Source organism: Phalaenopsis equestris, unplaced genomic scaffold, assembly GCF_001263595.1.
Source record: "Phalaenopsis equestris unplaced genomic scaffold, ASM126359v1 Scaffold000061, whole genome shotgun sequence".
NCBI classification, from domain to species: domain Eukaryota; kingdom Viridiplantae; phylum Streptophyta; class Magnoliopsida; order Asparagales; family Orchidaceae; genus Phalaenopsis; species Phalaenopsis equestris.
In genome coordinates, this window is record NW_018164503.1 from 1,554,876 (window position 1) to 1,569,711 (window position 14,836).

The 14,836-nt window shown below is 33.0% G+C and overlaps 1 protein-coding gene across 1 annotated transcript in view; it reads right to left on the reverse strand.

Annotated features, from left to right (window-relative positions):
- LOC110019586 (2,3-dimethylmalate lyase-like) overlaps positions 1-14,084 on the reverse strand; it is a 39,893-nt gene extending 25,809 nt beyond the window's left edge. The window contains exons 1-3 of the mRNA XM_020717318.1: positions 13,829-14,084; positions 12,895-13,106; positions 9,045-9,326 (exon numbers count right to left, since the gene is read on the reverse strand). Coding sequence (XP_020572977.1) covers positions 9,045-9,326; positions 12,895-13,106; positions 13,829-13,991 — 657 coding nt within the window. The 5' untranslated portion in view covers positions 13,992-14,084. The remainder of the gene's footprint in view (positions 1-9,044; positions 9,327-12,894; positions 13,107-13,828) is intronic.
- Positions 14,085-14,836: the final 752 nt, after the last annotated feature.

Sequence of the window (14,836 nt, forward strand, 5' to 3'; positions counted from 1 at the left end):
AGTGGCTGATTAAACAAATAATAATAATGAGAATACAATATTTACTGCAGCATCTTCACAAAAACCAAATGTGTATAACAATGTTCATCTTCCAGCTAAAAAAGAAACTAATTGCATGTTAATTTGCAAGATGATGGAAATAATAGGGACCTTGAGATAATGATAATCTTATCAAAATGATGAGTACTTATAATATAAAAAAATGCTAAGTGATAAGAATTAGAGAGAATTGATTGAGTGAATCATTTCATCCTTTGTAATTCATTTATATAAGTCTAAGGAAATCTCTAGAAGAAAATAAACAATAATTATCAAAATAAAAAAAATAATTAGATTAGTATAGTATGTGAACAGGTGAGGTCGCAATGATAATCCCATCGATCAGTGAGGTGACATGAAGTGTGAAGAAGGAAGGTTGGGCTCGGTGGAACATTACTGACGGCAAAGGCAGAAACATAAACAAAATTGATTGTGATCATTTTGTTCACACTTCCCCTCTAACAAATGATGGGATGTTGTCCATTCCAAATTTGTCTGCCAAATCTTGAAATATTGTTCATGATAAGCATATAACAAGAATCTCTACGAGTTCCTTATCTGTTGGTGACAAATAAAGTTTAGTTTGGACCATTGTCAAGCTTCCCCTTTATAAAATGCTTAATTAATTTTAAAATATTATATTAGATCATGTTATGTGAGACTATAAGTAATTTGATGGCTAGCATAGTGCCACAATAAAATCTCATAGGATCTCTCCATTCAAACTTTAAATCTTATATAATAATTTTCAATTAAATCTTGTAAAATTATTTTCAATCCTAATAGCTTGCAAATTCCAATTGCCATAAATCTAAATTTGGCTTTTGCATTCGATCTCTCAACTATATTTTATTCTTTTAATTCTCCAAATTATGAGGTTGCCTCCAAAGAATACATAATATCCTGAAGATAACATCCTATTAACCATGGACCTTTAATCAAAATCTAAATATGCTTCAAGTGTCAAATCCCACCTTTTCTTCAATTAGTTTCCAATATTTTGCGTTCCTGATATAATGTAAAATTACATCCACACTTCTAAGATGTGATTCATTAGGATTGTGTATGACCAAACCAACAATATAGGCAAGTAAGTCATAAGCAGAAAAGAATTCCCATAAATCTTTGATGGAAGGGTTTTTATTGTTATGACTTTTAGAGCATCTACAAGCTTCTAAAAGCTTCTGATCAAACTGCATGTGGCTCTTGATAGCTTGTATCCCAACTTATATGCGTCTTTTAATAAATTTGTTATATATTTTTATTGTAATATAAAGATCATATATTGAGTGTGCAACCTCAATACAAATTAAGTATTTTAATTTATCTAATTCATTGACTTCATATTTTTGGAGAAGTCACTTCCTTTAAATCTTTAAATCTTTCAATTCACTATTTCTTATGATTATGTTGTTGACATAAAAAGCGAATATCATATCGAGTGTATCAATATTTTCAAAAAAATAATCTCACACCAGTAATGTAATAATGTCTGGTTTCATCTTCTCCAAAAAAAGGGAAAAATGAGGGAGTCGAAGAGGGAAATAAAGTGAGCGGTCGAGAACTTGAAGGGGCAACTTCGTTCTATAAATCAAAGTGTATGAAGAGAGGCTTCGTAGCAGACGCCGACTCTGAGTGTGAATGAATTACCTAGGGAGTCGACCGACGCTTACGAAGGCAGGATAATCTACAATTGCAAGCTAGGGCTTCCCAGTGCATCAATCAAAGTAGAAGGCGGCCAAGTCGACTGGCGACATCTATGATCGTCAAAGAGACAACAAGGCACTAGGGCCTGACGAGGACGACAAAGTTTGCAATTGAAGTCGAAGTGAGTCATCATTAATGTAAGCGAACGACAAAAAGTCAGCATGTGCACTTTCCCTCATTTCGATTGAAGTGTGTTGCATCCTCGAGCCGCTCTGTATCAGCAAGGCTCAATTGTGAGCGAGGAGGATGATCCACAATGTCGAGAGTTGTGCTTAACTAGTTACGTGAAAAGCTAGGTGTTAAAGGTTGTTTGTGTTCAGGTAATTTTAGTTATGCATTTCATTTATAAATTCAATGAACTAAATGAAAATATGACACTAAATAGGCACAATGGAGAAAAAAGATTCATGTAGTCGACCCCACGTAAATGGGATTAAAGCTTTGTTGTTGTTGTTGTTATTGTATTTCATTTATAAATTTTAATTTCTTAATTATATCCATAAAATATTTTTTTAGGATTTTTCTTAAAATAAAAGGTTGTTTAATTAGTACGTGCAATATTAAATTAATAGAAATGTGAATATTAGGATTTTTATAAAGTATATTAAATTTTGAATATTAGTGAATTCATAAAGAGAGATTAATAACGAAAAAATGTCTATCTTAGTTTTGTTTTATTTATGAAAATTATTACAAAGGTTCAAGGTCCACGACATAGGTGAAATTGAGGAATAACTACAAATCTATTGCGTGGATACCAATATTTCTAATCTGTAGTAGCATCTTTGTTTCTTCTTAATCAGTTATGAATAGTTATTATTACATATAAATTCAATTGTCAAATATTATTATGATGATTTTTCATAGCAATAACTACTATTATGCATTATGTATATAGAATATGTTAAATTGAATGAAATACACATATAAATGATATGAACTGTATAGGTTAAATCTATGTGAATGCTTGCTTGGTTATGATTGAGTTCACCCTTTTATGCTATTAGTGGAGAAATGCTAAAGTACTCATGCACGTAAATAAAAATGGTATTGATATTATTGTTTCTTAATTGATATAGTTTTAAACAGTGTTCATATGATGGTTGTATACAAATTAAAAGAATATTGATATGTAAATGATATATGTTTAAAATTATCTTAAATGATCATATTAGATAGTACAGACTTTCAAATGCTCTTAAATTAACTTTAGATAAAGTTTAACTGACATGTATATTTTTTTTCATTGTATTATTATAGTTTAGAAGTATGTGTATTCATTATTGTTTTATTTCATTGTTGTATTAAATTAACAGTACAAATTTAACTATTTAAAAAAATGAGAAGAAATATTTATAGAAGATGTGGACAACATGACCCGAGGTAAATTTATAACCATGTTAGTTTAATTTTCTTTTCTATAATGACTCTTTCACTAGTTAAATGTTAATCATAAAAAATGAATATAGAAAAATTCAATTTCCACAATCCAATCGTCTACACCCACCTTAGTTAATTCCAAGTAGTTGTTCTCTATTTTATTTTGTCCTTAAGTTCAGTTCTCAACGTTTAGTGTGAAGTTTTGTATTTGAAGTTCATACGTCACTTGCATGCTTATGCTATTGAAAATCTAAAGTGTCTTTTCAATAATTTTTAAGGTTTCCGGTGGTTTAAGGGATTTAAGTGTTTAAAATATTTGAGTTTTAAAAGTTCTAAATTTAGAAGCGTAAATATTTTAAGTTGTTTTGGGTTTAAATGCCTTAATATTTTAAATTATTTGATTTAAACAATTAAGTTGTTTTAAGTTATTTGGTTTAAATTTTTTAGTTGTTTGAAGTTATTTGGTTTAAGTGTTTTTTTTTTCAAGTATTTTTTTAAATTAAGGTTTAAAAGTTACTTTTAAAAAGTTTTGCAGAATTTATGAAATTAAGATTATTCTTAGAACTATTTCAAAATATTTAGAAGTTTTATTTTATTTTTTTTCAAAAGGTTTTATTTTGCGTTTTCAACTATTTTCTAAAAGGTTTAAAATTAAATTTAAAAGGGCATAAGAACTCTTAAATTTATTTCTTAAAAAGGTTTAAATTATTTTAAAATTATTTTTAAACTCATTTGCTTTAATTTATTTTAAATAATTTTAAATTGGTTCAAATTATTTTAAATTATTGTCAGTTTCAGTTTATTTTTTTAAAATTAATTTGAGTTAATTTAAATTATTTTAAATTATTATTAGTTTCAGCTTATTTTTTTAAAATTGATTTGAATTATTTTAAATTATTTTTAAATTGATTTTAAATAAATTTTAAATGTTTAAAAAAACTTTAATAATTTTAAATAATTTTTAAAATGTTTTAAATTACTTTATATGTTTTAAATTATTTTTATACTATTTTAAGTTATTTTAAATTGATTTAAATAATATTAAATGTTTTAAATTATTTTTAAATTAGTTTTAAATTATTTTAAGTTGGTTTTACAGTTATTTCTAAATGTTTCTAAATTACTTTAGATTGTTTTGAATTATTTTCAAATGTTTTAAATTATTTTAAATTTTGTATATTATTTTAAATTTTTATAAAAAATTTTTAATGTAATAAATTATTTTAAAATTTTTTATAAATTATTTTAAATAACTTAATTTTTTTTAGATTATTTACATGTATATTTAAATCTTTTAACTTTTTTTAATGTTTGAAATTACCTTTTAAGTCATTTGAAATTATTTTTAAGAGTTTTAAAATATTTTTAAAAATGTTTTAAATTTTTTTATTATTTTTTATTAAATTATTTTTAATTGTTTTAATTTTATTTTAAAAAAAATTAAATAATTTCTTAAATTAGTTTTAAATTTATTTTAAAATATTTTTAATTTGGTTTTAAATTATTTTAAGTTGTTTTTTAATTATTTTATTATTCATTTTTTTTAAGATTAAAAAAGTTTTAAAAGTTATTTTAAATTTATTTTTATTACTTAAAATAAATATAAATTTTTAAAATTATTTCATTTTATTTTCTTTTAAGTTAATTTTTAAAATTGTTTTAAATTTATTTAAAATTTTTTATTACAACAACAACAAAATCTTTATCCCACTAAGTGGGGTCGGTTACATGAATCTTTTTTCTCCAATAGGTCCTATTTAAAATGGCTTGCAAAAATCAATTCATTCATTTTCATTTTTATCCCACTAAGTGGTGTGTTTTTTTATTTTGAAAGGGCTTTAAAAATCATTTCATTCATTTTTTTTACATTTGCTTGCAAAAATAACATTTTTTTATTTAAAATCTTCACAAGGAGAATTTATATATGAGAGGTTTTCCTCCTTTTTTTATCCATTTTTTATTTTCTCACAAAAAAATAAAACAAAGTAAACTACACATGAATAGACACCAAACTTAAGAAACTTTCCATAAACTACAAATGATAGATACCAAGCATGAGAAATATTTCCATAAATTACGTATGGACATGTACTAAGCATAAGAAACTTTTCCATAAACTACACTATACATGAGATAGGTACCAAGCATGAGAGCATTTCCATCAACTAAACTACACAGGAGATAGGTGTCAAACATGAGTAAGTTTATCATAAACTACACATGGATATGTACTAAGCATAAGAAACATTTTCATAAACTACACATGAGAAACACCATATGAAATATATGCTTGAAAGGAGAAGAAAAATATAGTGGTGTTAGGGATTTGGCCTAATGAAGAGAAAGGAAGATAACCAATAAGGAGGGGAGAATAAGGAAGAGAAGTTGAAGCGGAGTAAAGAAAAGGAATAAAGAAGTGAAGTGATCGATAGAACAGAAGAAATGAAGAGAAGCAGAAGAGATGAAGAGTGGAGAGAGAATGGAGAAGAGAAGAACGTTGGACGTGCAGGTGTGCCATCCTTTCTATTGGGCAGTGCGAGTTCGCCCAGAGAGCAGGAGAGAGTGGGGCTCCTAGGTGCCCACCCACTTTGAGTGGAACCAAGGTGCTGCCTAGCACCTAGGCTCCACTTTGATTGGCGCAAAAGTGCAAGGTGACACCAAGGTGTTGGCACCTCTCTTGAGCCTACTTGGGAAGAGTACTTGGGACTTGGATTGGAGTGTTTCTTTAGCTGATTCAGATCAACATGATTAGGAGAACACAATGAAAAGATTGGTTATAGACTAAATGGGCCCCAAATTAGAAAATTTAGGTCAAAGTGAGAAAAAATTGAGATTTTTTATGAAACTTCAAATGAGCTTCAAATTGGTCAGTTTTGATGTTTTCAGCTCAACTTGATTATATTTTGAGTTTGGAATTGATTTGAGTTCATTTTGAGGGCCAAATTGTAATTATCGTCTAAATTGTCCTAATCTTCCAACTTATTGTAGGTTGGATGGACCCCAAAACAAAGTTTGATTTGGGCATGAAGGGGCTCATTGAACGGTTTCGATGATACAGATACATTCATGAAGTCCATTTTATAAAACGACACTTTGATGAAAAATTCAAATTGAATAAATTTTCATGCATGAAAGCTCGCCACGCAAAATTTCACATTAAAAATGTCTAATAGTTTTCAAAATTTATTTCATGTTATTCATAAATTAATAATGAACCAACTTACTGTAGGTTGGATGGACTCCAAAACAAAATTTGATTTGGGCATGAAGGGCTCATTGAACGGTTTCGATAATACGGATACATTCATGAAGTCCATTTTATAAAACGACACTTCGATGAAAAATTCAAATTGAATAAATTTTCATGCATGAAAGCTCGCCACGCAAAATTTCACATTAAAAATGCCTAATAGTTTTCAAAATTTATTTCATGTTATTCATAAATTAATAATGAACCAACTATAGCAAATATCATAAAGTTCTAAGCACTACACATATCTGTAAAGAGATTTCTAATTTCAGAGCATAAAAATGATAAGTTTGAAATCTTCCCTCATCGGGCTACATTTCAGTCCCACTTTAGGATTTGATTGAAATTAATTAATCTTGATTTCCATTTTATATTTGAAGCGAATGAGGAGTTGACCAAAAGTAAGGTCAATAAATGGACCTATAGTATATGTGATGAATTTTTCAAAGTACGACGCATATATTAGCGTTGACTAAGACGATCGAAAGAGTCCAAAGATAAAGAGCATTAATATTCTTCATTTGAGTTTGAATTTTGGGTTTGATGTGAGGGTTGAAATTTTGATTTGAGTGATTAAAGATTTGGAGATTCAGATTTGTGAGATTTGGTGTTTCCTACCAATAGGATTCACTGAAGATTAATGATGGGGATTTTGTGTAAATGTCTAAAAAAGTTCAGTTTGAACTATTAGGAAAGGAAGCTGCTGGGAAACTTATTCCTGGCCTAAGGAAGGTAATGGGAAAAATCTAAGGATGCTGGCAGAATCCTAACGATTGACGAGATTGAAATTATATTCACCTAAACACATTAAGAAGACTGTAGATTCACATCCAACTAAAGAGGTAAACAGGTTGATTAGATCAAGTAATAAAAACATGAGGGCTTACATCTAACCTGATAGCTAATCAACGTCATGGTTGATTCCACTTGAGAAATTGATTTACTTGAAGGCATTGCGATGGAAAACGATACAGAATCACATCTAACCTAAAGAGGTGAACATGATGACTAGATCAAGATAGAAAATCATGGAAGTTTACATCTAATCCGAGAGCTAATCGAAGGAAAGGTTGATTTAGTTTGTTTCATTTCATTTTATTTCATATTGCACCATTTCATTTCATATCATTTTATATCACTTTGTATCGCATTGTATCTTATCATAATGTGTTATTTGTGTCATATTATGTTGTGTTGTTTTGCGTCATATCGTGTTTTAGTGTTTTGCGTCATATCACGTTTTAGTGTTTTGTGTCAGGCCATGTTGTGTTGTCTTATGTCATTTCATATACCTAAACACATTAGGAAGAAAAGCGCAGAAACTCATTTTCAACCAAGGTGGTGCACAGAGTTGACTAGATCATGATAGAAGCATGGAGGCTAATATCTAACCAGAAAACTAGTCAATTTGTCAGTTTAAGGTGGAAGGCTCGGGGACTCGCATCCACCCTAAGAGCTCACCCATTTGTCTTACAAGTAAGCCACTGAGTTTTGAGATTATAAAGTTTCCTTCTACGATATGCAATAGTTAATATGAGAGAGTAGTTGCAGGTACTCTCTTCTGAGTTTACTTGGCCAAACATAGACTTATCGATCCATTGTAGGAATCAAGGTCAATGAACCCAGAATGAGAGAATATTGTTTGTTTGCATGTCTTTGTTGGGCGTTCAATGGCTAAACCAAGAAAGATTTCGTGCAAGGATTTTGGTTGCTCCCAATTTTGTTTTCATTAATCAACACATTGTTCCGCTGTACCCGAACATACAATAAAAACAAAGAAACCGGGTTGCTCAATGCTGGGGCCATATCGAGGGCCTTGTCTAAACAGCGAAGAACCAAGTCAGCCTATTTTTCTCTAGTCCACACCAGACAGGCATAGCAATTCTGACTCTAGGGTGTAATGGCTATACTAGGACTCTTCCAAAATTTACTTAGCCAAGGCACTAGTTCTAGTTGAGGCCGGTATCAAAATCAACAATTACTGAAGAACCTAAGAAAGGAACAACATCATATCTTTGGTGTGCTGCAAGCTAAACTAAGTAAAGGAATCGTCAATAATACTAGTTTTTCTTAAATAAATTGCACATCTCAGCTTTTCAGAATCTCTCTTATCTATTTTACCAATCCATAAGCTATGTCAAATTAAGTGTTAAAGCCCTCTCATTCTCTTAGAATTACCTGCCAACCCTTACAAGTTGGTTATTCCTTTCCGCCACAACAGCAGCAGCAAAAAATAATAAGTAATCAAAATAAAAATAAAATAAAAGCTTTAACAGCATTTCAAGTATTCAAGCACATTTTGCCTTATTTTAAGTGTCCAAAATTATTAAATCATTGCTCACCACGACATTATGTTTTTATATAAAAGTAGCTAAAACAATTAATATCTCAATTCCAAGCATGTTAAAAAAAGAAACAATTCCTGAAAAATTTCTAAGATTTTCCCTTCTATTCACTCCTATTTGCTCCAATAGGCCTAGGCCTACGAACATAGGCAGCTCTTTAAAAAAAATGTTTTAAACTATTAATTTATTATGTAGAATGAAGAACTTAAATGCATTTGCAGTATTATGTATATGTATACACATCAACTATTGAATAGTAGTTATATATGCATACATGGTTAATACTTAACTCCCTTTAGACACAAAATTAAGCCATAGCATACCAATTTTGGAATTGAAGGCGATATCTGGCAGAAAGCCTTCATCTCTTCTACAGAAGCAAGTGCATCAATAAAAAGAACATCTGCTCCAGCTTCACCAAAGGCTCTCGTCCTCCAGAATGCTTCGTCTAAGGATACAGCTTGACGGGAATCAGTACGTGCAATTATGACAAAATCAGATCCGCTTTCATCCCGAGCATCAATTGCAGCTCTTATTCTCATCACCGCCTCTTCCCTTGAAACCACTTTCCGTCCACGTGTATGTCCACAAGCTTTTGGTGACAACTTTAAAACAAGAAAATTATCAGTATTTAGAAAAGTGTATTACTCAAGGCTTGTTTGGCATAAGTATGAAAATGCTGTGTCGAATTTTTCTAATATGTATATTCGCAAATACTTGATTATTTGTTGAATCAATTATTTTAAATTGCAGATAACAAAGATGGATATGGTATTTCCTTTTTAGCTATTAACTAAATTTAGCAGGAAAATGAGGAGAAGAAATGACTACAAAAATAATAAACAACTTAATCTTACAATTGAACTAAGTATCTCTTAATTGCAATGTAGTTCTTTTCATTTTTAATATTAATCAAAGCTTTTTAACGATTGATATTTGTACCAAGTCCCATGGTTTAGCCTGCTTGGCCATGGTTAACACGAACTATATAATTTATTTTTCACATAAAAAATCAACAAATATCACTCACCATTCGTTCAATTTTGTTTCTGCTACAAAGCAAGTTTAATGTGTTACGGTGTGTGGAGCCAAAACATTCCAAGAAACATTTAAGGCTAGCGCTTAGGCGTTAAGCGCCAGCCATGGGCGCTCAAGCTCCCCATAAGGGCGTGGCTCCAGTGGAGCCGGCTTTGGGTGCATATGCGCCCGCTATGAGTGGGTACTGCTCTTATTCCCGAGAGACCAGCGCATATTAGAGCCTAGGCGCCCATTTCTAGGTACCGATACCAAGGGCTTTGCAATTAAGGGCCATGTTTGGGCATCTAAGCAACCAGTGCGGTTAGTACACGGAATTTTCGTTTTTAAGCCGATTTCGAGCGTAGTAAGGTGTAACTTGTTGTTTCTTTCTTCTGAATTCTTCGACGAACATCCCGGTGAAGATGAAGAGTGTTGAAGAGGTGGATTTGATGATTCAGTATAATTATTTTTTGCGTCGGATTGAAGAAGAAAGATTGTTGGTGAAAGTTATATAAATTTTTTTGTGTCAGTGTGGAGAAGAAACCTGTGTGAGTCCTTTGTAAAACTTTCTTAGTTAATACTAAAATTTGTTAAAGTGAGGCTCCGTGGTTTTTTCCTGTTTTCAGGTTTTCCGCAGAAAATTCGTGTATGCTTTACTGGTTGCTGTAATTGTAATTTCTTAAATTTTTGTTCCAATTTTTCAAATCCTGTGATTCTATTCCGCGGTGAAATTGGAAGGTGGCCCTTTTGGAGTAGTTTCCTTAACAAACTGGTATCAGAGCTTGGTCCAATTCAAGTGTGAGCAGTGGTCGAAGAAGCAAAGTTCAAAGTGAAGAAGTTAAATGGGACGAACTTCGCTTTCTGGAAGATACAGGTGGATGATTTTTTGTATCAAAAAAAAATTATATGTGTCACTACAAGGAATCACAAGAAAACCAGAGTCTATGCCTATGAAGGAATGAAAATTTTAGACACTAAGTTTGATCCCATTGTCCTTTCTTCTTCAGTTGCGTTCATCATCTTGAATGAGAAAACTACAGTGGATCTCACAGCGGCACTGACCAAGATGCATGAAAAACTATTTGCTTCTAATAAGGTTTTTCTGATGAAGAAATTATTCAACATGAATATGGTGGAAGGTAGTTTAGTGGCAAAGCATCTCAATAACTTCAATAGTGTGACAAGTCAGTTGTGCTCTGTGGGGATCAAGTTTGATGATGAGATTAGAGCATTGGTGATACTATCTTCATTGTCGGAAAGCTGAGATGGTTTAATAATGGTTGTGAGTAATTCTTTAGGGACGTCGAAGTTAAACTTCAATGACATCTTGGGTCTGATTTTGAATGAGGAAATTTGCAAAAAAGTAGTGAATGGTAAATCTTCATGGTCTGCGTTGAATGTTGATAACAGGGAAGGAATCTGGGCAGGAATACAAGAAGAGGTAGATCTAAGTCTAAGAAAGGAAAGTCCAAGTTAAGCAAAGGAGAATGTTGAAGCTGCAATAAGGAGTATTTCAAAAAAAACCGCAAAGCTCCAAGGAAAGCTAGTGGTGGAAGACAGGAAAGTAGTTTCTCTACTGAGTGAGGTGAAACTAGTTAGCACTCAGTTAGGTAGTCACTTCAAAATATCTAAAGAGCTATCGTCAAATTCTGAAACAGAGCAAGCACAGATTGAGAGAACTTAGTATGTTGTAGCAGTTGGAAGTTTGATGTATGCAATGAATTGTATCAGGCTAAATATTACATATACAGTGGGACTAGCAGCAGGTACATGGGCAATCCAGGCAAGCATTATTGGGAGATGGTAAAGTGAATTCTCAGGTATTTGAGAGGTACAGTCAACAATATACTTTGTTATGGAAATGTAAGGATCAAATTACAAGAATTCGTAAATTCAGATCTAGCAGGAGATGTGGATAGTAGAAGTAAAATGGGGTATATTAGGGAACACAACTAGGAGTTGGGTTTCCAGGTTGTAGAAGATTGTTGCACTTTCAACTACGGAGGCCGAATATATTGTTATTACTAAGGCTAGCAAGGAAATAATTTGGCTCAAGAACTTCATCGCAGAATTGAGCAATGAGTTGTGATTCATCTTACTAAGAACACTGCTTTCATGTCAAGACAAAACACATCCAGCTCAGATATCATTTCATTCGATCTCTTCTAGAAGAGAGGCGGTTATTTATGAAAAAGATAAATACAGCTGAAATCATACGGATATGTTGACGAAGGTGATGACTATTGAGAAACTGAAGTTATGCTTGGCTTCAGTTGGGTTTCAAGAAGGTTAAGACTGGGGGTGAGCCACACCACAGTATGTGACCATGACACGTGTCTATGAAGGCGATTCAGATGGAGGGTAGGTACAGGGGACGGGAGCTCGGCGCTTTGTCTCCAAGTAGGAAATTATTATGGTGTGTGAAGCCGAAGCATTCCATGCAACATTTAAGGCTAGTGTTATGGGCGCTCAAGCGCCCCATTAGGGCGCGGCTACAATGGAGACGGCGTTTAGGTGCCCGCTTTGGACGCATATGTGCCCACTATAGAACGGTCGTTGCTCTTATTCCCGAGAGACCGACGCATAGGGGTTATGTCGAGAGCTTGGCTCTTACTTGAGCGCTAAGTTTGGGCGCCTAAGCTCCGGTGCGGTCAGTGGGCGCCTAAGCTCCCGGTGCGGTCAGTACATGATTTTACGGTTTTTATACCAATTTTGAGCTTGGTAAGGCATAATTTGTTATTTCTTTCTTTTGAATTCTTCGACGAGCATCCCGGTGAAAGTGAAGAGTGTCGAAGACGTGGATTTTAGTGATTTGGCATAATTTTTTTTGGGTCAAATTAGAGAGAGAAGATTGTTGGTGTAAGTTCTGTAAGTTTCTTCGTTTGAGTGTGGAAAAGAAACTTATATGAGTCCTTTATAAAGCTTTCTGAATTACATAGTGAAATTTATGATGATGTGGCTCACTGATTTTTTTCCCGTTTTTGGGTTATTTCGCGTAAAATTCAGTGAGTTTTTCTGGTTGCTTTGAAGGTGTTTTCTTAAATTTTTTGTTCCGGTTTTCTGGAATCTCGTAATCCTACTCCGCAGTGAAATTAGAATGTGACCTTTTTAGAGTAGTTTCCTTGACATAATTATGCTAGTATTCAGTTAACTAACCTGGTCCTCAAGAAGGATCCCCGCAAATCCTGCTCTAATGAAGCCTTTCACAGTTCTCTTGACATTCATACAATTCCCATACCCATTGTCTCCATCTCCAACCACAGGAATAGATACACTTTGTGTGATCTGATATGCCTGATCTAGAACTTCTCCATAGGAAATAAGCCCAACATCTGGCAAACCCAACCTAGCAGCTGAGACAGCGAACCCTGAAAATAACCAGATAGTTTTCTAATATAAACATCTGCAGAAAATTGATTAATAAAATCAACTTGTACCATAGAACAATAATACACAACGCATGAACAATGTGAAGAGATCGAAACAAGGTAAATTCTACGTCCACTCACTATAAGGTTGCAGAAAAAATATTATCTCAGGAGTACTGATGCATCAGTACTCCAATGAGGGGGTGCCACGTAGGCATCACGGTGGGACCATTGCCTACTTGACATCTCCTCATTGGAGTACTGACTACTGATACAAGGCAGATTAGTTATCCTTTTGAAGACTCTCTTGCAACTTTTTTTGCTGTAATGAAACTAAATAAGATCCTCCATTCCCGCAAGAAAATGAAAAAAAAAACTAAGCAAATAAAACCAAGGCAACTGTATTAATTTTCCATAACAAAATCGCATCCATCTAGAACTGAATATCGATCACATCAGAGGTACACATCTCTGTCGTTTTGCACGTAATTGATCAGTAATGCATAGTTACAAAGCCATTCAGTAGAAGAATTCGATATTGCCGTTTTCAGGCTATGAGAACAGCATTTGTTTGGGATATCAGGAAGAAATGAAGATCAATCAAAGAGATAATTGATACTAAAGTATCAATATAAGATTTTCTCAACGAATTCGACTCTAAAACCGGTTTTGGGACAAGTATATAGAAGATGCATAGATGAGACCTCTGATCAAACACCTACCGCCCATGAAGGCCAACGGGAAGCCGGCCCGTTCCACGAGCTTAGCGCTGAGAGCATCGTGACAGACGGGAGCTTGATGAATACCAGGGGACTCTAGGAGACGCCGGAGTGCCTTAGCCGGCGGATCTCCGGGGACTGCGCGAGTTGCGAACCTGCTTCCCATTCCAGGGAATTTGCCTGTAGTAAGTGGAAGCCTTGCAGGGAAGGATGAAAACTGTGGCTGCTTGTTTTCAAATTGGAAGTTTGTAGTGAGGGATTGATTGGGTGTATTTGAATATTTAGAATTCCAATTTTCCAGCTGCTTTAATCAATTTGATGCTCTCAGGAATTAATTATTAAAAGATCAAATAAAATATTTTTTTAAATATATTTTTAATAAAAATATTTAAAATGGCTTATGAATACTATGTTGTTAGATCATCATCACCATGCCATTCACCATACATTATGAATTGGTGATATTTATTGACCAAAGAAGTTAAGATAGAGCTCAAATAAAAAATTAATGATAAGTTTAAATCATTATGGTGAGAATTGTTTTGGGGACTCATTCAAGCGTTTGAAGCAAAATTTCAACGTAAGAGCACAAAACAAAAAATCACAGAAAATACAATATTTAATTTGGAATAACCTAAGAAAAGAAAAAAATCACAGAGCTACATCACACTAAAAAATCCACTATGAAATTATACAAATTACACCATGCTCAAAAATCTCCCCACTTTGGAACACTTCAAGATGCTTTGTCTCTCATTTGCACAATAGAAAACTTGAAAATCAACAAACACCTGTTGACAAAGATGGCATAATAAATAAGAACTTCCTAATGTCAATTACATGTGTTGGGGCACCGAGATAAGGCATTGCAGCGCTCTAATGGGGGTTGCATCAGGGAAAGTGTCGCGCTCTCGGGTTCTGAATCTAGACTAGGCACTACTGGTCTAGGCAATGGGATGTTGCATTTAGGCAATGTGATGTTCCCTACCAAGAGTTGGAGTGTCATGCTCT